Source organism: Marmota marmota, unplaced genomic scaffold (assembly GCF_001458135.2).
Source record: "Marmota marmota marmota unplaced genomic scaffold, marMar, whole genome shotgun sequence".
NCBI lineage: Eukaryota > Metazoa > Chordata > Mammalia > Rodentia > Sciuridae > Marmota > Marmota marmota.
The window spans coordinates 10636279-10663904 of record NW_026000119.1 but is presented as its reverse complement, the minus strand read 5'-3'; the positions used below and the strand labels follow the sequence as shown (position 1 = coordinate 10663904).

The 27626-nt window shown below is 33.7% G+C and overlaps 1 protein-coding gene across 7 annotated transcripts in view; it reads left to right on the top strand.

The window, feature by feature from the left end:
* Mthfd2l (methylenetetrahydrofolate dehydrogenase (NADP+ dependent) 2 like) overlaps positions 1–27626 on the top strand; it is a 111386-nt gene that overhangs the window by 23056 nt on the left and 60704 nt on the right. For 6 of the 7 annotated variants that reach the window (XM_048784846.1, XM_048784844.1, XM_015499138.2 and 3 more), the window contains 2 exons: positions 9464–9616; positions 10803–10910. In XM_048784846.1, the coding sequence (XP_048640803.1) occupies positions 9464–9616; positions 10803–10910 (261 nt within the window). Of the gene's footprint in view, positions 1–9463; positions 9617–10802; positions 10911–27626 lie in introns of those variants that run through there. The other variant, XR_007341202.1, reaches the window with a different exon arrangement.

Below are 27626 nucleotides of genomic sequence, written 5' to 3'. Positions count from 1 at the left end.
TCTCCTTAACAGTGCCAGAAACATTAGCCAGCCAGCTTTTGACTCCCAGCAATTGAGCCAATGCAGAAATATCAGCTGAAGCCCCCTTCTCATTGGAAATCAGCCATTGAAACCAGGACCAACCTACTCCTGTAGAGGAGTTGGCACTGTTGTTAAAGTTATAAACATACCTCTTAAGAGAGGGGGAAAAGGAGAAACCTTTAGCAACTTGATGTTTCTCCCAAGAATGATCCTGACAAGGCGTAAATGTTGGGGGGAAACCAAGATTAGGAGTACAGTAAGGAGAGGCCTTGAAATGAGTGGCATTGTAGGTACTATTAGAAGAAGGAGGCACTGGGATTAGTACCTTGGAGATAATAGCCAAGGTAGTTATGTTTAAAGCAGAGCTATTTGCGGGGGTCCCTGAACCTGATTGCTTCCCTGAAACTACTTGGCTCAGTACGGCACTGATAATGTTCCCTGAGACCTGACTGGACCGCAATGGGTCCTCCCAGTTAGTCAAATTTTTGGTCTTAAGGCTGATGCAATTAGCGTTTCCAAGGCTGAAACAAAAAATTCCCCAAACCTACTAGTACTAATAAGTGAGTTTAGCAAGACTGGAGAATGTAATATTAGTATACAAAAATCAATGCCACCATACTAGCATCAAGCAATCAGATACTGAATTTTTAAAAAAAATATGTAAAATAGCATTAAAATATGAAATCCTTAGACATAAACTTGACAAAGCATGGGGAAAACCTGTACATTGAAATTTAAAGGATGTCTAGAGAGAAACTAGAAACAGCCTAAAGTAATGAATCAAGACACCTTGTTTTACACTCAACATTACGATGTCAGATTTCCTCCAATTGTTTGTAGATTCAAGACAAAACCAGTCAAAATATCCTAGTTTTCTGTGGGACATTTTCAAAAGGTGTAAATATACAATTATAATACCAGAAGGAGCCACACCTCACCTGCCACAATAATCACCCAGCACATCAAAACTAGGATGGACTAAGTGGGTTACAGCACTCACAATTCAACCATTTACCTCTAAATATTCCTGAGAAACACAGGAACAAAAGGGGTACACCTTTTATCAAAACCATGATACCATGGAATGGGTGGCTTAACCAACAGAAATTATTTTCTCACAGTTCTGGAGGCTGAAAGTCTGAGATCAGTCACAGATTTTATGAGCAAAAGGAAGACAAATTGAAGACAGCTCACCTGCTTGTGCAACGTAAGTGCCACAGGATGGCAGCATTGAGCAAGCATTTTCCTTCCTTCCTTCCTTCCTTCCTTCCTTTCTTCCTTCCTTCCATCCTTCCTTCCCCACCCACCCACTCTCTCTCTCTTCCTTTCTTTCATAAAAGTTAATGATTTATACCCATCTCTGAGTAAATCACTGAGATAATTTGCATATTAGTGGGATTGGTTGGTCTTTGTAACCACTTAAGTCCCTTGCTGTTCATACCCAGGTGGAAACCATCCTAAAAGCTTTTTCAGTTGCTCAAATCTATAGAATTGTGTGTGTGTGTGTGTGTTTTGAGCAGTTGTATTGCAAACTTGTTATATCATCTAACTTGAGATGACTGATTTCTCAAAATATCTTCAAATTCAGGCATTTCTTAAACAGCAGTAGTTACTATTTTTCTTTTTAATATTATGGTTTTTTCTTTACCATGAAACTCTCTTCTGTTTTGAGTATATTTAGCTTGAAATGCTAACAAGGATTTACTAAAATCACAAGTCCCTATTTATATGGTAGCTCTCTGATCCTCTGTTTATCAGGTCAACAAATATTTACCTAGAATCCAATCTATATAACTCTATGGGAGGCACTAGGGGAAAGACATAGTTAGGAAACAATTTGAGACTAACTCATTGTCTTTAAAATATTTGCATGCAAGATCTCCAAAATGTAACATTTTGTTTTTCTTTTCTCTTGTGTGTTTACAAAGAGCTCATTATCTAAGTCTTTTCCTCTATAGAATGTACATAGCTTTGTAAGTAGTACTGTGCATTTGACAGAATTTACTATATTGGACTGGGGATATAGCTCAGTTGGTAGAGTGCTTCCCTTGAATGCACAAGGCTCTGGGTTAAATCCCCAGCACCACACACACACACACACACAAAAAAAAAAAATGAAGAAGAAGAATTTACTATGTAGAGTTATTAGAGTGCCTAGGAAACAAAGGGCTTGATAAACCAAAGTGTTTTCATTCAACATAGTTTTAGAAGAATAAGGCAATTTTAGGATCTCCATATCCGTACACCTCATCCAAGAGAATCATATAGGGCACAGGTTAGCAACTTTAGCAAAATGTGTAAGTTCCAACTCCAGTAATTTTTTTTTTTAAACAGCCTGTGAAGTAAGCCTGTCTGGAAACTTACTGGGCATTTTCTGTGGCTGTAGGAGAGGGAGGCTGAGGAAGGGTGGAGAGCCAGATGCACCCTTTCTGGCCTAGAGAACACCTCCCACTCCACCTCCACGCTGCACAATATTTTCAACTTGGGAGGTGGAGTAGCCCAGTGAGGTTAGAGTCATTTCCCATTCCTTTTCTGTTTCTCTACCTCTAGATGATGAAACAACTACTAAATGATATTGGGCAAGTGGTAGGCACTAGATAAGTATTTTCTGTCTTGAAATCTTGATATAGAAGCCAGTAGAATATTCATCAGTTTGAGAACACTGAGTTAGCTTGAGAACATTGAATTCTATCTCTCATTTACTTCTAGAAAATAATCCATTAAGATACTGTAGTTAAATAGTTTGATTAGACAAACTATTTTAATTTATAAACATTTATTCCATTAGAATAAATTTCAGAGGGCAAGAATTTTGTCTGTTGGCTCACTTATTATCCTATGCCCTGGGCACATGGAAGATACTCAGTAAATATTTGTTGAGTGAATAAATGAGTGAATTCTCAAAGACTTTATATACACTCTAAGAGTATGGACTTTAATCTATTAGCATAAAATTTTGCCTGAAATTTTTGATTTTTCAAGTCCTGAAAGATAGAAATAAAAGGAAAAAACAAAAAAACACAAATCATTCACCTTAAATTTATATTGTAGAATATAACAGTGCAGATGTCTAAAAAGATTATATAGGGCTGTGGTTGTGGCTCAGTGGTAGAACACTTGCCTAGCATGCGTGAGGAGGCAACTGGGTTCGATTCTCAGCACCACATAAAAATAAATGAATAAAATAAAGGTCTATCAACATCTAAAAAATATTTTTTAAAAAAGATTATATAGGGTCAATAAATCAAGATTCTATGACTGGGACCCCCTGTGAGTTTTTTTTTAATATTTTTACAACAAGGATGTCAAAGTATATAGAAAGATAACACAACTTTTCTCCTGGTAGTCTCTTCTTCTAATTGTTCCCAGTTATCCACCAGTATTTTCTTAGTTTTTTTATTTTAAAGTAGAGATAATAATAGTCACTTATTCAGTAAATATTTATTGAGCACCCCTGTTTTTCAGGTACTGTTCTTTGTGGTAGGAATGTATCAGACAAAAATTTCTTCCCTTGTGAATATGTAGTAGGACAGATAAAAATAAATATCATAAATGAGCAACTACATTTTTTAGAAGTTATTGTACTGTGGGAAAAAAGATAATATATTGTGGTGAAAGGGATAAGGGTGTTGGGGAATGGTTGTATTTGTATCCCCCTTTCTAACATTTTATTATAAAAAATTTTAAGCATACAGAAAAATTTTAAAAATAGTATAATGAATACCTATATACCCTCAACCTAGATTCTATAGTTGTTAAAATTTTGCTGTTTCCTTTGTCAAATATTTATCCATCTATTAACCCATCAAACATCTTATTTTTAAAGCATTTAAAGGTAAGAACATACTAATATACCACAAAAACTTCAGTATGTACATTATTAACTATATTCAACATTAAGATTTTTATGTGAAATTATGTATATTGAAATGCACACTCGTAAGTTTATTTTTGCACATATTTTGAAAAATATAAACTCGTACTTAAATTAAACTCTTATGTAACTATCAAAATGTAGAACATTTTCATTAAATGAGAGAGTATTCTCATGCCACTTCCTAGTGATTCCCTCTTCCTACCTTTCATCCTTACCCTAAGGTAACTAGTAATCTTATATTTCCACGTTTACTGTCCATTTGGATATCTTTCTTTCCTGTTTAAATATTTAGCTCATTTTAAGAAATTAAGATACTTATCTTTTAATTATTGAGCTTTTGAAGTTTTTATATATATCTAAATACAAATTCTTTGTCAGATACATATTTTGTAAATATTTCTCACAGTTCTGTTTTCTTAACAGAAAAACCTTAAAATCTTTTGATGAAAATAAAAATTTTAATTTCCTAAAGACTAATTGATTACTTTTTTCATTTATGCTTAAGCATTTTATATTCTAAAAAGTTTTTGCATTTGGAAATAGTGCATTGAAGGCACTTTCACATGTGATATCTTTTAAATGTCATTTACAATTTATGTTAGTCTTATGCAGAATTTTCCTTTCTATCTTTGGAAACTGATAAATAAAATTTCTTCCCTGCTTAAAAAAAAGTTTTTGCTTTAACCCAGCCCATAAAAATATTCTTCTAAGTTTCACTCAGTAACTGTATAGTTTTTAGCTTTTATGCTTAAGTTTATAATCAATTTTCAGTTAATTTTTCTGTATAGTATGAAGCAGGTATTATGATTAGTTCCTCCCACCAACATGGCTTCCCAGGTATTCAAGTACTATTTGTTAATAAGAATTTGATTGCCATGTGTTGTAGTTTGCATCTTTAATGTCTTCCAAAGTCCCATGTATTAAAGGCTTGGTTTCCATTCCATGGTGCTACTGGAAGGTATTTTGTCACTGTGAGGAAAAGCTGACTAACACACCATGGTACTTTTGTAAAATATCAAATGACTTTATGAGTATAATTCCAAAACTGGACTCTCAGTTCTGTTCCATAGATCTAATTGTCTATCCTTATGCCAGTGCCACATTTTCTTGTTAATTATAGCTTTTTAGCATAAAAGTGGTGTAATTTTTCTAACTCTGGTAATTTTCAAGATTGTTTTAAATATTCTAAATTCTTTATATCTTCATATATATTTTAGAATCTAATAACAAACCTCATAGGATTATGATCAATATTGCAGTGAAAGCATAGATTCATTTGGGACTCTTGATACAACTTTATTGAGTCTTCTCTTCATAAACATGATATACCCTGAATTTATTAAGGTAAAACTGTTTACAGTATTTTGTAATTCTTGTTATGGAAATCATCCTTAAATTTGAAAAATTTATTCCTAGGGAATTAATAAATTGTAAGCATTAATAAATTTGTAAGCATTATGATTAGTATTGTAAATAGTATTTGTGAATAGTACTGTGAATAGCATTTTTTAAAATTTCATTTTCTAATAGTTTCTGCTTATGGGCAGAAATATAATTGGTTGTACAATGTGATCTTGTTAAAGTGACTTTAATAGTTCTAGTCATTATTTTATAAAATTTGTGGGATACTCAACATAAACATCTATGCTATCTGTAATGAGAGTTTTACTTATTTCTTTCTGAACTCTATGTCTTTTTCTTTAATCTTGTTAGCACTAGGTAAGATCTGCAATAAAACATTAAATAAAAATGTTGGGATTGGATACTCTTCTGATTTTAAGTGAAAAGTTTCAGTATTTTACTACTAAGTATGATGTTAAGTTGCTGGGTTTTTTTGAACATGTCTATAACAGATTGAAGACTTTAAAATTTGTTTCTATTTTAGTGTTTCAAGCTAAAACTTTCATTCATTTGGTGTTGTTCACCTTAAAGGGGCTTCTAGAAGTTTGCTTTCTGTGTGTGTCTGTGGAGATTTTATATACAATGTTTGGGTCTCCTGGGTGTGGCTTCTCCTTTTCCACTGTGGTAGTAGCCCCAAACTTCATCCTTTGATTCCTTAATCAAGTAAGGCTGTGAATTTCTACCCAAATTCCAGCTGTCCTGTAGCTATAAAAACCTCCAAAATAGGAAGTTTCTTCGGTGATATTCCTTTCTTGCAGATATCCACTTCCACCAAATCTGTCTGCTTTTAATGACTCTCCATTTTTTTTGACAGTTGGTTTTATTTAATGATTTTTCCAAAGATTGCAGTTGTTTTCTATGAGATGTTTGATTTAATATAAGCTACTTAACTATTATTAGAAGTAGATCATATATTTTAAAATGGTGTGATCTGAATAGTGGGTGTATTAGTGAAAATGTGTCATGTAGTCGTGTAAGGAAACATTTGAATGAAGGTAATAGTTTAGCTAAGGTGACAAGACAGTTTTTGATTGTTTTTGTTTGTTTGTTTTTAGAAAAAAAAAAAAACCTTCCACGACAGAAGGCTGTAGCCAAGGTGGGAAAATGCCTAACTTTTTTGAGGAAGAACAAGGAGACTAGTGTGATGCTAATTGAGAAAAGAGTAGTTAGTGATGAGATCAGATAGATGATTGGGGTTTGGAGTAGTAGAGATCATGAGTGTCCTGTTTACCACTGTAAGGTTATAAAATTGCTTCTGAGAACCAAAAATGTTTTTATAAATACTGTGACAAAACTGGTATTAGTGAATCTTCTAATCATATGTCCTAAGGGTGACTTCAGGTAAGTCATTCAAAATTATGAAACGTATTTATTTCTCTTACTGAAATATCAAAAGGTAAGATTATTAATTGAAAAATATTTGATATTTTTTGCATGTGCTTAGACATATAACATTTAATCCAGTAATAGTGTTGTGTTTGAAGTCTTAGATGAAACAGTACATTTCTTGGGATATGTTAGGGTTATCAAATGTCTTACTAGGAGTTGGGGTGGGAGAGGCCTTTCTTACTTTACTCTTTGAATGGTATTTAACATTATTAGCATTTTTATGACTTCTGTATAATACAGAAGGAAAAGCTGGTTTTATAGCAAAAGGATATAAATTTGAATTCCAGATCCCTTTCTTAGAAATTATCTAAGATTGGCTGAATTTCAAAGTCTTTGAGCCTAGGCTTCAAAATAATTAACATTTTCTACCTTAGTCCCCAGTAACTAGGAAAGTCATTATAAATCACTATTTAAATGTAAGGTACGCTAACTCAAATTATTACTATATATTTCACATTACATTAGAAAAAGTAAATCTTTCTTGGCACAGGATGTATGTGAAATTTAATCTACTGCTGACATAACACAGAATTTCATAAAAATGACAAATGAATTGGATTTCTTAATTTTTCTGATCTTAATCTTTTTTCCTCTATTCATATGAAATCCTTCCTTTTAGACTAAATAACCTTAGCTAATTGAATCCTGTGTCATACCATTTGAATGTCCACACATCTGTCTTTTAAAACTACTAACACTTAAGTAGCTCAAGACAAAATTGTTATGGAATAATGATCTAAGGTATGATGTGAGTAGAAGTTAAATAAGTATATAAGAGGACTTTGCTCTCATAAAGATAGTTTGTTAAATTTGAGTCATAAACATTAATTTTTAATGTAATACATTCAGAACCTACTTTTGTGGGTTGTATAAATAAAAATCCCTTTTGTTCACGTGGGAATTTCCCTAATTCTGTTTATTAAATAACACATTCTTTATCAGTGGCCCAAAGATTTTTAAAAACGAAGTACAAGAGGTACACAAAGGGTAGGGTATAACTCGGGTAGAACATGTGCTTAGCATACCCAAGACCCTGAGCTGGATGTCCAGGACTAAAAAAAACAAAAAACAAAAACAACCCAACAATAACAACAAAAATGCAAAACAACAAACAAATAAACAAAACCAAGAAAGGAAGGGAAGGAGGCAGGAGTGAGGAAGAAATGAAGGAAGGACACAGAGGGCAGGTCTTTTCAGTGTTCTTTAAGTGAATGGGCAGCACAGAGCTGTAGATGCTAAAAGTCAATGTAGCTCAGGCTTATTGGTAAAATAGCTCTTAAAATCTAAAGACGAGCCCTTTTTGAGTTCTTTTAATAAATGGATCAGCTCATACATATATCATACATATATTAGTAGAGTTTTCACTAATGAACTAACTTGGGCCCTTATTAGAAAATGAGAACTTCAAATATAATTGTTTTTCTTTTAATTTATACAGCCTTTGAATTATTGCAAAAATATCCATATCATGAAACTTCTGCATGACTAAAAAAAGACTCATCACCATCTTCATAATCATCATCATCTTCCAGATTTTAGAAAAATGGAACCATTATTTTTGTCCTCAAATAGTAAATTAAACATGTAATTATTTAAAGTTTTGCTAGAATCTATAATGATCTTCTAGCTTTAGAGAAAATAGATGAGGTTTACCCTGCTCATTATAGAATGAGTGAAGTTATGAAAAATGAAAAACTATTGATGAGAGAGACATTCCAAAGTGTTTCTATTTGAAAGTGATTAAAGTGACTACTTTTATGTTTAATGGAGTTTCGTAGCTTGATGATGGTAAATTGGATATATGTAAAGTAAGGTGGCAGTTGTCATCTTTAGAATACAAAGATGTCAGAAACAAAACATAATTCTTTAAAAACAGTTGGGACTTTGTGCTTTTAGGATTTTTAAAAATATATATATAGGTGGGAAAAAAGAAGAAGAAACATGTATAGATAGAGCTTTTTCCTAGTATATATGATGTCCTGGATTTGATTCCCCAGAAAGCACATGTGCGTGCACAGTCACACACACACACACACACACACACACACACACATACACACACACACAGTATAAATGGCATTCATTTTGTAATGGACAAAGAAGTATTTACATACCAAATATGTTAGGCACATGAGTTAATAATTGAGATAAAGGTAAACTAAATGATTCTTCATAAAATAGTAAGAACCTATTTTATGTCAATACTTTTTTAAATGAGATGATTGGTATGCCATATATCACTTGATTAATTCATTATTCAGGTTGTGTTCTTTTCCTTATGCATAGCAAACCATAGTGATATTTTAGATTTGAATGTGTTAATGCTTTATGGAAAGTGTGTGTTGGATATTTGCTTTTTCCTTATGTAACTTAAGAGGAAACTTGAATTAACCATGTGATGGCTATTTTTAACACAATAATAAAACCCCTTTAATCTGCAGTGCTAAAAGTATTGAATAGAAACCTATTAACAGAAATGTTTTATATTAGAGTAAAGTGGGTTTAAATACTCTTAATATGCAAACTTTTTGAGGCAAAGACTCATCAATCCAGCCACTTCTGACCCTATAATAGCATATACTCTAAGAGTCATTAATAACAGCTATTAGTCAAGACCCCCTTGGCTTGCTTTTTGGTGGCAAGGAAACAGTAAGGGTGTTATATCTTTCCTGGAACTGAACCATAGTGATGTGACTGTTGGTCCCTATATTTCACATTCCATATTTCCACATAAACAGCAATTTTAAAATGAGACCAATTTTATTTATTTTTCAGATCATGTGGATGAGCGAACAATATGCAATGGAATTTCCCCAGAAAAAGATGTGGATGGATTTCATATTATCAATATTGGAAGACTGTGCCTTTATCAGCATTCTCTCATACCTGCCACTGCTGGTGCTGTTTGGGAAATAATTAAAAGAACAGGTTGGTAACTTGGGGTCTGATGGACAGAGGTATTAGGACCTGAAATGAGCATTTGCAGATTGCCTTGATAGAATTACCTTAACCTTGCAAAGTGACAGAAATAATAAGCCACAAAACTTCAGTCTGTAGAAAGGTATAAAATTATAGAAGTCAAAGACCAAATCCAAAATAAAATGGAATGAAGGCCATGTGCCAGGTTATGGGCACTGCAGTTGTAACATGTAGGGAGTAAATTTTCCAAATTGTAGTTTGTTTCCCTACTTTTAAACTATAAATTTCATGCATTTGGATGAAAACTTTTTCAAAATGAGTTATATTTTCCATTAATAAACTAACATGTTGTTCTTATAGAAGCCATGTCTATTGACCTAAGATTTCACTGTAAACATTTGTTCTTCTACTATGCCAGATACAGTCTTGCTCTCACAGACTGCCTGGGAGTGTAGAGATATTTACCTCTATGTTAATTGACCTCAAATTGCTTTGTGTGTTGATGATTTTCCTGCTGCCACCACTATCACCTCCCTATCTGGCAACATCTTCTCTATTCTAATCTGCTATTTTCTGAGACAAAATCTCCAAGAGAAAGCAGATCCTGGAATCATACTCTGAAATAATTATACTTAGAAAACCCTAAGTTTCAACTTCTTTATTTTACTTATGAAGAAACTGAGCTCCAAAGAGGTAGAGTATATGAATTTCCAGGCTTTATCTTTTTCATCTTTCTAAGATGGAAAGTTTGGTGCTTCTTTTGTATGGAATGAAGTACATTAGCACTGTGCAAAATCCTTTTTTTTCACTTACTTTATTCCAGCTTTGCTCAAAATTTGATTGCCAGTGAAGCTTGATATTGTTGTACTTGGCTTATTTTGTAATTAGTAGTTAATATATTTTAAGGCTTTGCACTTCTAACTCTTCGAGTGAATCTCAATGTTTAAAATTAATTTGATGGCAACTTGAGGATGTTTGTGGTTTTTAAATGAGGACATAATCAAAGGGAAAGTGACAAATCCAAGAAGCATAAAAATAAATATTTATAAATAATTGAATGTGGGCATGTTAGAAACAAGCTGCGTAAACCCAAATTTAATTAGAACTTTTTAAAGAATGTTTCAGTTGAGTGTTCTGATGCTTAATTTGTTTCTTGTTGTTGATTCTTCATTTAAACCAAACTCTGTATTTTAAGGAATTGAAACATTTGGGAAAAATGTGGTTGTGGCTGGAAGATCCAAGAATGTAGGCATGCCTATTGCCATGCTTTTGCACACTGATGGAGAGCATGAACGGCCAGGAGGTAGGTAGGACCTTGTAGATTCCATATATTCTTAGATTTTCTTTCATCTTCCATCATCAAGTAAAAATTTAACAATTTGACTTCACATACTTGTGGACATATGCAATTAAAGGTTTCCTTTATTCCTTATCTAATGGTTTGAAAGTGATTAAAGAATTGCTGAAAATATGTGGCCCTGTTTTTCTTTTTTATTTCTCTCTTTTCTTTTGACTGTATGCTTTCTTTAAGTCATTATAGTCATCAAGAAAGGCTGAAAAGTCACAAGATACTTAAAAATCACATGCCTCAGAAAATTATCAGAACCTTGGAAAGTTGGATGTAGATTTCCTAAAATGGCAAGGTCTTAGTACTTTACAAATAAGCTAGTTACCTCACTTTATAGACAAGGAAGCTGAAGCTTGGGGTTAACTGATTATCTAGAACAGACAAATAGCCATTAAATTGTGAGTAGTGATACCCCAAGTCTCTAAGAAAGCCCAGGCAAAATGTGATGGTGTTTGAGAGCATGGGGCTACATTCTTTAGGTGCCTGTCATCACACCATCATCCCAGAACCTTGTTTATTTAAATATCCTGATAGCTGTGATAGCTGGATGCTGAGCAGCTCCGCAGGAATGAGGATGGGGACAGGGTGAGAAAGAAGTTTAGCAAAAGGGTAATAGGGCATTGTTCATGGTTGCCTGAGTCAGTGTTGTGGACAGAAAACAAAAGGTTACTCATCCCATTGCTTTCTGTTAAATTCTGCATCTTGTTCTAACTTGGATAAAAAACTAATTTCATGTTCTTAATAGAAGTAGTTATTGGTCTGTATTTGTCAAGAAATTTTCAATACTTCCTTTACTGCTTATTTTCTTAATCTTTTTTCCTAGTCTTTGATGTAGTAAGTACTTCATTGGTATAATTCCAAAAATACCAGGGGATTTTCTTGGTTTTCTAATATTAAATCAGAGTGATAGAGATAACATGCTTATGTACAACATACATATTACTATACATAGGTATATACATTTCTTAACATTATAAACCTTGGTGAATTTTAGTTTCTTGATATTAAAATTTTGTGATACTTATTTTAGCATCTTGGCTGACATAATATATATGAAATATTTTTTAAAATATGAAACCAATGAAAAAATAAACCCAATGTTAATGTATTTAAATTGATGAATGATGAAGATTTGAATATTATTTTCCCTTTCTGGGCTAAGGATTTAAATAGTGTCAGAAGTCACTATGTGTGTATAGACATTGTAAATTGGGGTTGGGAGCTTTTAAAAGACTTAGTTTTGAAGAGCTCTCTGAAAGACCACATGTGATAGTACAACAGTTTTCATGATGCCCATGTCCAAGGCTACTTTCCTAGCCTCACTGTTCACTTTTATCTTATTTTATTATGGCTTCCCTATCTCTTAGGTATAATAATTATACTGATTCAGTTTGCCTTCACGTAGTCATTTCTGAGTTAAGCAAGGTAAGATAATGAGGAATATTTAACTAGGTATACTACAATTTTGACTAAAAGCCAGTTAGTATGTTTTTCATTATTTTCAACATTTTGTTGTCTTTTCTAATCAATAACATAATAACCAACATTGTGTAGTTTCATGTTTTTCTCAGTACTTTTTTGTGAACTATCTCATTTTTTTCAATAACTAGTATATATTAACATTATTTACATCTTTGTAGCTAAAGGAAATGAGCTTTAGAAACTTTGTAGGACATGCCCAAGGCCCCAGGAGCAAATGGGGTTCAGAGTTGGGAGCTGGTGCTGATGTTATGGTTGGAAGGGAAGAACTGGAGTCAGACTCTTTTGTTGCCACGCTTGTGACCCTGGGCAAGTTATTTAATTGGTGTAGACCTCCTCTTTTTCATCTGTAAAATGCAAATAATGTTATCATCCATTTCACTTGGTTATTGTGAAAATTAAATGAGAAAAAAATTAAAGGAGATATAAATGTTAAGTGCTAATAATAGTGCCTCACACACAGTAAGTTAAGTTGCTACAAGTAGCTGTGGCTGTAGCTATTGTTTCGATCATATGCTTAATAACCTGTTATGATTCCAGCCATAAAGTGTAACATAACATGATCTGAGGTTAATGATATGTTTTTACCTTTATTTGAAATTTTATTTTCTTTTTCTGCTAAGTTTTTTATTTGCTGTTTTTAGATCATATCTAGTTTTTTTGTGATAATTTGAATAAAAAGACTTTATAAAAGCTTACAAAGTATTTGATTAGAAATGTAACATTCTAATATGCCAAATAAGACTTTTTACAGTGTGTACTTTTTTATATAAACATCAGTGTATTACATGCTTATTTCTTGTTGAGTTTCAATTTGGAATTAGTTATTTGCCTACAAAATACCTGAGAAAATCAATTTACTCCTCTTTAATGCAATTTTAGACTAGTAATCCTACTGCATATAATTTTATTATATATGGATTATTTATAGGTACATACATGTATAGTAAAAATAGCTATGTAAGTATGAGAAAGATAAGCATGAATTAATGGTAGTAATGAGCTCTGAAGAGTGAATTGTAGGATATAAACATATTACTTTAAAAAATATCTTATACATTGTATAATGAAATATTCTCATTTGAAACATATTAAAAATTGAATAAATGTGGATTTAGTTTTATTGCTGGTTATAAACAGACAGTTAAACTTACCTTTATTATCATGGTACCTAAGTGCCGTTATTGAAAGCAAAAATAAATGAAACAGGGAACAGACCTCAATGGATCAGCAAGCTTTCTTTATTAAGCAACAAAATGGCACATTTTCAGGGGAGAACATGGCAACTGATTACAAGAAGGGTCTGATTTTTATAGGGTTTAAGTGAGACTTAATCACCATATCAGCATGGGTAGTGAGACTTAACCATATAGATTTAATTATAGCAGAATATGTCAGGTGAGCAGTCAGGGAAATAGTTGTAGAAGGAGAAATTGTGAAAGTTCGGAGCCCATTGTTTCCTGAATTCCTCAGGACCCATTGTCCTCCTTTCTTCTTGGGAGTTGTTGTTTCCCCTTTTCCCTGGGGGTTGTTTTCCTTATCCTTCAGTTATAATTATAGCATCTAAAATATAACAAATATTACAAAAAATGTTTCCAAAACAGATATTTAATCTCATGAATATTTAATAGGACTGTGGTGACATATATTATTAATATGATGAATTGTTAAGAGCTGCTTACTGAAGATTTTGAGTCTGTGGGAAAGTTAATATTTCAATGTCCGTGTCTGGTAGAGCAGTAATTATGTGCAGTGACTCCATGTGCATTGTTAACTAATGGAGATAATGAAGGAGGATTAACTCTGCAAATTCATATCTATAGAACTTGTTCTACTGACACGCACAAAGTTAAGCATTCAGCTCATGCTGTGTATTTCTTTGCCAGAAGAGATTCAAAACCCTAATCATTCATTTTTGTCTGAAAGCCAAAGATAATTGCTGTAAAAGAAAAATGGCCAAATCATAATTTAGATGATTCATAAGTGTCTACCATTGGCTAGCTTTTTTTTTTTTTTTTAAAGTTTGGATATTAAATACATGGACCTCAGATGTTTTGTGAAGAAAAACTTCTTTTAATTCTCCTGGGGCGTGAAACATTTAAAATGAAGACGTGCTAAAATCTTGAAGTAAAAGAGTAGGGCAGACTAATACTCAACCCTCAGAGGAAGCAAGGACAGAGATTCCCTCCTGCTGAGGACAGGCTATTTACAGAAAGCTCTGTAGGGGACTGGGCATTTGAGCCATTATGTAGCTTAAAGACAGGAGGTGAGAGATGGTTCTTCTTCTCCTAGAACTGTGGTCTTGATGGTAGTGATGGGGCATGAAGGGACATGATATAAAAGTATGGTAAATTTAAACTATGGATATTCAGTGGTACAAAACAAAATATTTTTGTGGATGCCCATGGTAAAGGGAACTGATATAAAGTGATCAACAGTGGAAAGTCTCTTCTTAGCTCTACTAATTATTAGGCTGTTTGAATAGCTTCGTGACCATTAGTAGATCACTGTGTATTCTTTTTTTTTTTTTTAAGAGAGAGAATCTTTTTTGTAGATGGACACAACACAATGCCTTTATTTTTATGTGGTGCTGAGAATGGAACCTGGGTCCCGCCCTTACTAGGGGATTGCTCTACCACTGAGCCACAATCCCAGCCCAATCACTGTGTATTCTTGAGGCTTCTTTGTAGTGACCTACCCAGTTCACCTTGGAACTGGTGGAAACTGAATACCATTGCTTTAGCCCATTGTCTGTTTTTAGCTTTACCATGAGAAAGGAAGAGAGAAACTTTGCAATGTCTTTAAAACAGTTTTTCTTCTTTCAAGATAACACAGTGCCCTAATGACCAAGGAATTATTGTCACCCAAAATATTAAGATTTTATTTTGAATTCTTTTAGAGTAAGTTACTCTCTCTGTATTGTTAATCTTATGCATGCTATCTCCTGTGAATAAGTCCCTCTAAATGGTCACAATATGGGTTACATCGTCCTCCTTTAACTAAAAGGTTGTGGCATCAGTGCAGGAACACTTTTTAAAGAGTATTTGCAAGACCAGCAAAGAAAGCACAACTTCTTATTTGTTTACAGTCCTATAAGCCTGGTAATATGTATTTTTTCCCCAGTACTGGAGATTGAATCCAGGACCACATACATGCTAGGCAAGCATTCTACCACTGAGTTACAGCCCCAGCCCCTTTTTATTTGATCTTGAGACAAGGTCTTGATAAATTGCAGAGGCTGGCCTTGAACTTGTGATTCTTTTGAGTAGCTGGAATTACAGTGTATACCACCATACCTGCTGGTGAGATTTTTTTATTTCACTCAGCTGATATTCATTCAGTACTTAATCTCTGTGAATCACTGTGGGATACAGCAGTGTAAAAAACTTTGTCCTCTATTTTCAGAAGCTGCCTCTTCAGGACTCATGCTTGGTAGGCATGTTTTCTCCATGTGCTGGCTCTGCATTGACATCCACTTTTACAGTTGTGCCTACCTTCTGTTGTGATTTCTGTATAGCAGGCCTTTTTCTTCAAGAGTTCCACAATCTAAATGGAAAACCACATGAGTTTTTGCCACCTGAATGCCTTTCCTTTGTGAAATTTGGCTTCAGTTTTGAAAATGAATATTTTTGCCAGCCTAGGAGCATTATCCCCCACTGACAGAGGTAGTAGTAACTCAGTGGTGGATGCTTGGGGCACTGCAGTGTGATGCAAGTGGTATGTGTGATTAAGCTCTGCCCAGTGGCAGGCTGGGTCAACACTGTTAGGTTTCAAGAGAGGAGACAAGTAGGAACGCCTAGGAATGCAGGAGTCACGCAAAGTGTTCACACCACCAGAACTGAGGCTCTTCTTCTTACTGTAGCAGAGTGAAGTGGGATGTTTGCTGCCTCTTATGGAAGGAAGCATTTGCAAACTGGGGCAGGGATGATGGCAGGCATTTAAGTCTCTGCTACTCCTATCCCAAGGTGAAAATTACTCTTAACAAGCTATTGGGAATATTTTATTTTGTGATGCTTCCATGTTGATTAGACTTTACTAAATTACAACTTTGAGTCTGAGTAGTTGAGTTAGTAATAATGATTGTTCTAGACTCATTATCTAAATTGAATAATAGGAGCACATTTTTATTTTCAATGTTTCATAAATTTAGTTAGCTAGTATCTGGTAAACACTATACTTGGAAAATAGATATTCTCATCAGAAAACTGGAACTATTATACTACTAAAATTTAAATCTTATTTAAAATATAAAGCAAAGTCCAAAACTTTCTCTTTCCCTTTCATTTTCTCTATTACTTAAGAGTACTAGATATTTATTGTATTAGCAGAAGGAAGCATCCCTTTTCTAATGTCCATGAGCCTCATTGTTTAAAGGACCACTAATAAGGGTATATATTCCACTTCTATCTACCTTTCTCCTGTCGCTCTCTCCCCATCTTATATTGAAGTTTCATAAAAGTACAAACACACCATCTCTTTCATACCTACTTGTGGTTACAGATCCTGTTCCCTTTGCATGGAATCCCATTTCCCATCACACACTTCCTTTCTTCCCACCTCTCACCATTTCTTCAGATGCAGCTCAAATCTAACTTTTGTGCTTTGGGTATGATGCCATCACGACACTTAACATATAGCATATTGATTATCTTACCTGTTCACTTCTCATATACACATAGTAAATGTAAACTTCTTGACAAATGTTTTTACAGTCTTTTTGTATTGCTGAAATTTACTGAGGGGCTTCATGTGTAACAATGGATTGAGTCAGTCAGTCAATAAAATTCTGTTCTGCTTTCTATGTGCCAAATACCATGCCAGCATTGAAGAAAATATGACTACAGGTTAGGGTTTAAAATATGACACTTTTGGGGCTGGGGATGTGGTAGCATGCTCGCCTGGCATGCCTGTGGCCCGGGTTGTGTCCACCGAAAACTAAAAAATAAATATTAAAAAATTTTCTCTCTCTCTCTTTAAAAAGAAAATAAAAAAAATAAAATATGACACTTTGTTTATTAAAAAAAAAATCTCAGTATGCAGACAGATGCTGGGAGCCATTAGCCAAGCAGGTATGACAATTTCCTTGCCAGCGTACCCCATGTTGCTTAGAGGAAGGACTCGTGGAAATGGACTTGCCTTGGACATTTGCAGTGACATTGCATGTATGTTTGAGAAAGGTGACCTTGCTCAAGGACCAGGGCGGATCCGGTTTAGGGTTCTCCTTGGGTTTAGGGCGGTTCCAGGTTTAAGGTTATTCCTGCTGGGAATAGGGCGTATCCTGCTGCCTGAGTTCCCCTTGAGTTCTCAGGGGATTCAGACAGTATTTTTTGGGAGACAGAAGCCCAGTGGGGGTGGATTTGGGCAGAGAACGTGGATTTCCCCAGAACGTGTTTGTAGAGTGCCGGGTGTGAGCTCGGGAATAAAGAGTTGCTGTTTGAATCTACAAGCTGTGTGGTGGCTCGTGATTTTGTGCCCAGCCAGACTGCTGCAGACAGAAAAGGAAGGAGGGCAGTTGCTAGGTGCCCCCCTAACCCTAACCCTAACCCTAACCCTAACCCTAACACCACTCACAAAATTTTCATATTTAGAATTAATAGACCTTTGTATAAAAGTTTTACTTAAAACACCCCTTCATCCAGAAATCATCTTGTATTAAACAGGGAGGAAGTTGCCTCATGACCATCAGGAAGAACAAAGGATATCTCAGCACACATGGCAGAGGATGAGAAACTGGCACTGATGACATTCTTTAAAGAGATCTCAGTGTTTTTCCAGTAAAACACTGAGGATCTGTTATTTTTTTTAGACTTCCCCCACCCCAAGCTGTGGACTTGCAATGCTGACTTCTTATACAGGGGATGATTTCTTTGTTACTAAGTTTGGAGAAAACAGTTGTGAATAAATCAGATATGGCTCTGTCCTCTTGAGATTAAAATCAAGTAGGAAAGACAGTCATTAAACAATGAGGTATAAATGATTCACTAACTGTAATTGTGCAGACTACTTCAAAAGAGAAGTAGAGCTTTACATAAAAAGCTTAGTTGTTGGATGGAATGAATGAATTCTAATCACAATTACATATGAATATTATACTCTATTTTGAGATCTACCTATGTTATTATTGTAAAGGAATGCTTTTATTATAGGTTACCTGAGTCTGTACTTAAAACTAAAAATTTCAGCCTCATGCACACATGGCAATATACAAAACAAATGCAAATGAGAACTAGTGAAGAAAAATGGGAAGGAAAGACTGGAGCTATATAGAGCCAAAGATAATAAGACTTATACTAAAAATAAACACATCATTAAAACCCCGTGGATATATTGCCACTATCAGGCACAGATTTTTATATATTGGAGCTGAATATATGTTTGGTAAATGTATTTAATTGAGTCTAAATTATATATGCCATGGTTGGGTCACTAATTTTATCCTGAGAGCTCATTAGCAGGAAAAAAATGACTAGTTACCTAAGTTAATATCTTTTGGATTAAAAATAAAACATATGCTAAGGAAAAAGAAAACATTTTTCTGATATTAAAACAAAAGTAATTTCTCCCATGTTTTTATTAATTTTTAAATTTATTTTAATTAGTTATACATGACAGTAGAATGCATTTATGCACTGTGATATATCATACATAGATTGAATATAATTTCTCATTTTTATGAGTGTACATGTTATATATATATAAAGTAATAATGACTATTTCATTCTATTATCTTTCCTATCCCCACATCCCCTCCTCTCCCCTACCTTCACTTCCTTCTACCTAATCTAAGGTAATACTATTCTTCTCTAATGCCCCCCTGTCCCCGCCTCATTGTAAATTAGCATCTGCATATTAGAGAAAACATTCAGCCTTTTTTAGGGGGGGATTTTTGCTTATTTTGCTTAGCATGATATTCTCCAGCTCCATCCATTTACTGGCAAATGCCATAATTTCACTCTTCTTTAAAGCTGAGTAATATTCCATTGAGTATATATACCACATTTTTTTAAATCCATTCATCTATTGAAGGACACCTAGGTTGGTTCCATAGTTGTGCTATTGTGAATTGAGCTGCTATAAAAATTGATGTGGCTGCATTACTATAGTATGCTGATTTTAAGACCTTTGGATATAAACTGAGGAGTGGGATAGCTAGGTCAAATGGTGTTTCCATTCCAAGTTTTCTGAGGAATCTCCATACTGCTTTTCATAGTGGTTGCACCAATTTGCAGTCCCTCCAGCAATGTATGAATGTACCTTTTCCCCCCACATCTTTGCCAACATTTATTGTTGCCTGTATTCTTGATGATTGCCATTCTGACAGGAGTGAGATGAAATCTTAGTTTTGATTTGCATTTCTCTAATTGCTAGAGATGTTGAACACTTTTTCATATATTTGTTCACCAGTTGTATTTCTTCTTCTGTGAAGTGTCTTTTTCAATTCCTTAGCCCATTTATTGATTGGGTTATTTGTTTTGTTGGTGTTAATTTTTTTGAGTTCTTTATATATCCTAGAGATTAATGCTTTATAGGAGGTGCATGTGGTAAAGATTTTCTCCCAATCTGCAGGCTGTCTCCTCACATTATTGATTGTTTCCTTTGCTGAAAAGAAGCTTTTTAATTTGAATCCAATGTGTTCTTATAAACAGAAAATTATACAATGGATTGAGAAATATTCAAAACATGCTTTTTAATTTAACAAAATGGCCACTTTTATAGGGCTTTTTAAAATCATTGAAGCACAAATTAAGCTACTACTCACAAGTATTATTCTTGTTTCATTAGACATTTTTTCCTCATTATTTTTTTCCTGAGTCATTCCCCTTTTCTTAACTTCTCAAGCCCTACCTACCTCTGGAATCATCAGGGGGCCTTAAAAATATAGCTTCCTACACCCAAATACAATGAAATTAAATCAAAATATTTAAGAGTTGGACCTGAACATCATTATTTTTTTAGAAAGTGCTGTAGAAGAATCTAACATGGTCAGAATTGAAATTGATTGCTCAAAATGTTGGAATGAGACCAGGAATTAATTTCTTCCTTTTTAGCTATTCCCTAGGTGATCCTTTGCAGTCCCTTAGCTCTAAATACTATCTGTATTCTTCCTAATCATATAACTCTCTACCCAGCAACCCTACTAGCATGGCTAATAAGCATTTCAAGCTGACCATATACAAACTTTCATTCTGAATTTTACTCCTCATAGTCTTCCCCATATAATATAGTTTGTATCTTAAGTGTATGTAGTAAAGATTTGCTTCCCAGGAGGCACTATTTGATGTGGTGGAGCCTATAGGAGGTGGGATATAGTGGAATATCTTTAGGTCATTGGGGCCATGCCCACGAAGGGGATAGCAGGACCCCAGTCTCTTTCTCTTTCTAGTGGTTTTGTTCCACTACTCACTCCTGCCATGATATATGTCACAGGCCCAAATCAGTGGGACCAACTGTCATGGACAGAAATCTCTAAAACTGTTAGCCATAATAACCTTTTTCTCTTTTTAAGTTGATTATATCAGATATTTGTGATAGTAATGGAAAGCTGACTAACATACTATCTTAGTAACTGGCACTATCAATTCACCCTGTTGCTCAGTTCATTCTTCTCTCTTTCTCTGATGCTCTGTCTGATCTACTAGTAAACTGTGTATAATATACCTGTGATATTCCCACCTCTCCAATTAATATCCTAGTCCAGACAACTGCAATCTCTCACTTGGAACATTATAATATTTATGAAATAGTTTCCCTGCATCCACCCTTGTCCCATCTTCCACACAGTCAATTTTCTACATGGTAGGCCTCAAGCATCCATGGCTTCCCATAACACTGATAACAAAATAACATAAATATAATCCAAGCTCACTGAGTTGCTCTTTACCATGATGTCTTTCTCAGATGTAATAGATAATGATGTTTTGTGCCAACATTATGACTGATATTTCTAACATGGAACTTAGTGCATTGTATTATAATTCCTATTTCCATATTTTCCTCCATGATAGTAGAGAATTATGTATCCTCATTGGTTAGCATGATTCTGGGATTCTTTTTTTCTTTCTTTTTTTTTAGTACCAAGGATTGAACTCAGGGGCACTCAAACACTGAACCACATCCCAGCCCTATTTTATATTTTATTTAGAGACAGGTCTCACTGAGTTGCTTGGGAACTCACTAAGTTGCTGAGGCTGGATTTGAACTGAGATCCTCCTGCTTTAGGTTTCCAAGCTGCTGGGATTACAGGCATGAACTACTGTGCCAGGGGATTCTGGTATTATTTCTTGATTATTGAATTAAAGAAGGTGGAAAAGGGCCTGGAAATGTCTTTAAAACCCGCTAATTTGTTGACTTTAACAAAAAAAGAATGATACTTAAAAATGAAGAAGATCATGTTATTTGTTCTAGCTTTCTTTCTTAATATAAATATTTTCCTCTAATTTGCATTCTACATTAAGCATCAACCAGTCTTTGCTAGGATGTGATTTTGCATAAATTACAGGACAGCTGATAGCCTAGAAAACTGCTCCAATGGCTCCCAGTAGGCAATTCTCAATTGACTGTGGATTTTATGCACTGAAACATATCTTTCCTACTAGTTAATTACTGAGTTCTTGCAAAACTAAAGTTCCAAGAGAGACATTCTATTTTATTCTTCCTTAGTTTAAAAAACATGATGTAAAGCATGAGGCACAAAATAGTTGCTTAAAACTTTGCTTTATAATTTTTTTAAAAATCTAGATCTATGTTACAGAATGTTAGACCCCTGCATTATCATATATACAACACAGGGATACAACTAAGCGTTAGAAAAAGTCATCTAAGGGTCAGAGATATGCATCATTCTATGGAGTAGCTGTTGCAACTTGTTAGTACTGATAACCCTAGGGAAAAACCTGAGGAGATAGAAAGGATTAGATGCAGCAAGCCAGAGGATTAGTTAAAGAAAGTCAATGGGGGATCAGAATGGGAAATAGGAATGACAAGAATTTTCACAATGACAAGTAAGACAGGTTAAATAAGAATATAGTTACCAGGAAAGCTAGGAGTCAAAATCAGGAATAGGTGCTCACTGCCAGGTTAAGAAAAGAAGAGCCTGAGTTGTTATTGGAACATATTACTTTTAACTTCTTTGGGTCATTTCTCTTTTGCTGACACCATCAGGTCTACCAAATAGCAGGCTTAAAGCTTTTCCCTTTCTATGGTTTGATTATCATTGTAGCCATGAATTCTAATCATAAAATCTAAATGTGACTTTGATATTTTCCATGGACATTGCCAGCCCAACTCACTTAGGAGTATCAAGTTAACCTAATGCTGTTAAAGATGGAGCAAAATTACTTAAAATGTCTTTCTATGCAGACTGAAATTAATTTTCCTTTTGCCTGAAACTTTGCAGATTGTTAATTATGGATTATGGTGTATCTCTCACTTCTTGCTGAAATTTTCAGTACTGAGGTAGCAGGAGATTTTGGTTTTGTTTTGAATGATTGTGTGTTTTTGTATATGAGAGGGGTGAGGGTAGGGTGGGGGAATTCATTTGGAGTCTCTCATTTAGAACTAGAGAATACTTTAGTGGGTTGCTGAGGTATAAGGGAATAAGGAGACCCTTCTGAATTGGGGGGATCTGGACTAAGACAGAAATGGAAAGATGCTTCATAATTTTGGTATTTTGGAATGAATGTAAATGTATACTTTACACACATTGATTTTAAATTCAATGAAAGAAAGAGTAAAACCAAAGGAGACTCAGGTTTTTACTCTAACTGGGCAGAAGGTGGCTTCATTAACTAAAATGCGAATGGCTATCACCATGTACTTTCTCCTTGTTCTTCCTTTTCAAAGCTTTCCTGGTTTTAGTTTTTATATTTCCATATTAATTTTAGTATCAAATTATATGCTTCCTAAAAATTTTATTAGAGTCGTATTATTGTATTTGTAATAAACATATGGAGAGTTCTCATTAGTATGATATTGAATCTTTCTAAGAATGTGGTCTGTCTTTCTAGTTCTTTTGGTGGCATTCTAGAGAATTTCTTGTATGACATAGATTCTTCACATTTCTTGTTATGCTTACTTATATTTTTTTCCGGGGGTGGGGTATCAGGGATTAAACTCTGGGGCACTCAACCACTAAGCCACATCTAAACCCCTATTTTGTATTTTATTTAGAGACAGATTCTCACCGAGTTGCTTAGCATCTTGCCATTGCTAAGGCTGGCTTTAACTTTCTATCCTCCTGTCTCAGCCTCCTAGGTCACTGGGATTTATAGTTGTGTGCCACCACAGCCAGCCATATTTTATCTTTTAACCATATTTTATCTTTTACATAGCTATGAGAATAGATTTCTTTTAATATGTGTTCTTAACATGTTGTTACATGTGAAATCTATATACTTTTGCGTATTCATTTTTTCCTTGGAAAAGTATTGAATTCTCTTTAATGTTTTAATAATATTTCCATTTTTAGCTTTAACAAATACATTTTAACTTTTATGTTTATTAATCTTAAGGATTTATTTTATTTTTATCTATATAACTTAAGATAAATGATTGATTAATTTATTTTCTGATTTATGTCTTGTTGATATAATAACTTAGGTCTATGAATTTTCCTATTTCTTCCTAGAAACATTTACAACATTATTTTGTAAAGAATTTTTTTTGATGCAAGAATTGTTTGAAATAGGACTTTTTAAACTTCCAATAGAAGGATCTTTGTATTTCTGATTTTGTCAATAGTTACAACTATATTGTCATAATTAAATAAATTATTTATAGTTTATATAACTATCTTCTTTTTGGTATTAAAAAAAATTTCTTTTGTACCAAAAGTCATACCATTTTAAAAAATATATTGTTTGGTGAGGGTACATAAAACTGTACTATCTATTTTCAGACTTTAATATAATCGCATAGATGTTATTAATTATGTTATTTACATTTTCTACATTCTTATCTGCCATGAATTATAAAGGCTGAATTAAATTCAGCAAATACAATGTATTATATTTTTGTCATCTGTAATTTTGACTTATGAATTCTGCTTATCTTTCTTTTGTTAATTACATATGTATTAGTGCTGTATTTTCTTTTGAATCTCCCCTATGCTTTTTAATGTGTACCTCTTTGTCCTACTTAATATTGAAATTTTTCTTGCATGAAATAGCATCATTATTTTTGTGCATGTCATTTTACCTGCTGTATTTGAACATATTTTGTTCTCAACATTTCTGAATTCTGAGTAACTTTAAATGTGTCATATATAATATGATTTGTATTGTATACCATATTTTTTGTGAGTCAATTTGCAAATATTGTTCTTTTAAATAGATGAGTTAGATAAATTTATATTTATTGCTATGACAAATATATATGACCATAATCATCACATTATTTTCTGTTTGTGGTTTTTATTTTTTACATTATTTTCTTTCTATGTTTTTTCTAATATTTAGGAAGGTTTTGGTTATCTCAATAATTATAACACTATACAGTGCACCATACAGTATTCTGTTTCTTTATATGGTATCTACTGATACTCATAAAATAAGTGATAATCTGATTCCATTTCTTTTTATGTGTTATCTGATGTTTGCCAATAAAAATTAACTTTCAAAGTATTTATACTTTTAAATATTTTTAAACTATTATTGATTAGCTTTTTGAATATTTGTTGATTCCCATTATAGCATATTAAGCAATAACTAAAATTTCTTATATTTTTCCTTCCAATTTTAATTCTGTTAATTGCATTATTCCTGCATAGTCAAAGCAAGTATCATTTACATTCACCTGTGTCTTAGTCTACCTTGTGCAGGCATAATAGAATACCACAGATTGGCTAATTTATAAAGAACAGAACTTTATTCCCTCACAGTTCAGGAAATGAGAAGTCCAGGATGAAGGTACTGGCATTTGGTGAGGGTCTTCTTGCTGTATCATGCCATTGCAGAAGGCAAAAGGGCAAGGAAGGGTCCAAGTGAGACAAAGGGGGATGAACTCATCCTTTTGTAGTGAACCCACTTCCACCAAAGGACATTAATCCATTCATATGGGCAGAGCCCCTATGACCTGCACACCTCTTGAAGGTGCCGCCTCTTAATATTGCTACAATGGCAATTAAATTTCAACATGAGCTTGGTAGGAGGTAAACATTCAAACCAGAGTAGTTTGTCACTTTAGTTCTCACATAGTTTTAAACCTTAGTTGTATAATGAAATATATTTAGAACTCTATGGTAGTCTTTTTGCCAGTTTCCTCAAACTCATCTTAATTAATTTGAAGTACATATTTTAGCATGTTCCTTTGGTAAGCAGTAGTCCCTGTTTCTTTCATTTTCAGAATTGTTTGTTATTTTTTAATCTGAGAGGCAGATTTGTCTGGTCTAAACTTCTTGACTTCCAATGACTTCATGTGAATTTCTGTGGATATTGACCTATAATTTTTTGAAATTGAATGTTAAAATTGGAAATTTGGCCTGATTACTCATAGGATTCTTTTTCTTCTCCTCCTCTTCTTCTTCCTCCTCCTCTTCCTCTTCCTCTTCCTCTTCCTCTCCTTCTCCTTCTCCTTCTTCTTCTTCTCTCCTTATCTTCCTCCTTTTCCTCCTCCCACCCTCCTCCTTCTTTTAAAATCTTTACAATCCAGGACCTTTACTATGTTGGTGTTGACAATTATAAGTCAATTTTGATTGATTCAAGTCTTTTTGTCCTCACTTTTTATTATCTTGAGTTCTAATTTTTAAACATTTTGATATAGTGTTTGTTTATAATGTTCAAGTTTTCCAAGACAGCATTTTTTGTTGAGTTTATTGATAAACTGGTAAATTCCTTACAAATTTTTTTCTTTTTGTTTTTTTTTTCTTGATTCTGCTACTTTTTAAATGTATGCTTTTATTTATTTTAAAATTTGCATATGGTAAAATTTGCTTCTTTTGGTATGCTGGTCTATTAATTTGTACAAGTGCCTATATTATCTGCCAGATGACTATAATAGTTCCTATTTGAATCAGAATTGTTTCATCACTTTTCAAAATTCTGGGCTTTCCCTTATGTAGAGACTTCTATTGATGTTTCATCCAGTCCTTTTTTATTATTCATAATTGAATTAAGATTTTTGTGGACCTGCTATTTGCAGAATATTTCCACCATAGGTTGGGGAGGCAGCCTGTGGCCTCTCTGCTTTCATGAAGCTCCCTATTGTAATGGCTCCTCTATGTCACTTTTGTGATATAACACACTTTGAACTATACCTGATCCAAGAGGGCTCTTCTGATTTTATTTTTATTTTCTCTGCTACAATTAAAAAATATGGGCTTTCCCACCCCATTTTGGATGTAAACCCTTCACTTCAATCAAGTATATTTTGATAATCTTTTTCAAAGGTCTGTTGTTGCTCAGAACCCTGCGTGTTTGTTTTTGTTTTTGTTTTTGCTACTTTTATCCCTATGAGGTATCTAGTAACTGCTGCTTTTGGTAACTCTTACATGTTTTTGGAGTCTGTGAAAATATGTTTTCTAATTTTTCTAGATATGGAGATAGTGCACTTTTGTTATGATCTATGTAGCATTTGCACAACTTCCAGGAGAAGGAAAGTGAGACAGTGTCTCACATGGCCACACTCTCACTGGAAGTCCCTCTCAGCTTCTCCACATCATCACTTTTTCCTCACTCCTCTTTCCTGGTTGACACTTTAAATCTTGGAATGCCTCAAGCTGCTTACCTCTTTTACTCACCCATAACTCCATTAAAGTTTTTATACAGAAGGTCCTTGTTATAGTCTAGACCTCTTCATTTTCTAAACACATAATGATTGGTATATCATGCTCATAATTAAAATACCTAAAATATTTTGCCTCCTCTAAGAACTCTTCCTTGATATGTCCTCATGGCAGAATTCATCTCTAACCTTATTTCCATAATGTGTTGTTCAGTTGTAGAATACTTATCTTGTTGTTTTCTGAGTTTATTTATCTGTCATTAGAAAGCAAATGAATATCTCCTGTGCCAATCCATTAAACATTAAATATGGACTTTTCAAATTCTGGATTTTTAGGATTTATAGTTTTTCCATGACAATCAGAACTTATCTTCATTCAGCCTAATTTGATTTTTCTTTGCATCTATTTGAAATATATATATATATATATATATATATATATATTTTTTTTTTTTTTTTTTTTTTTTTTTTATA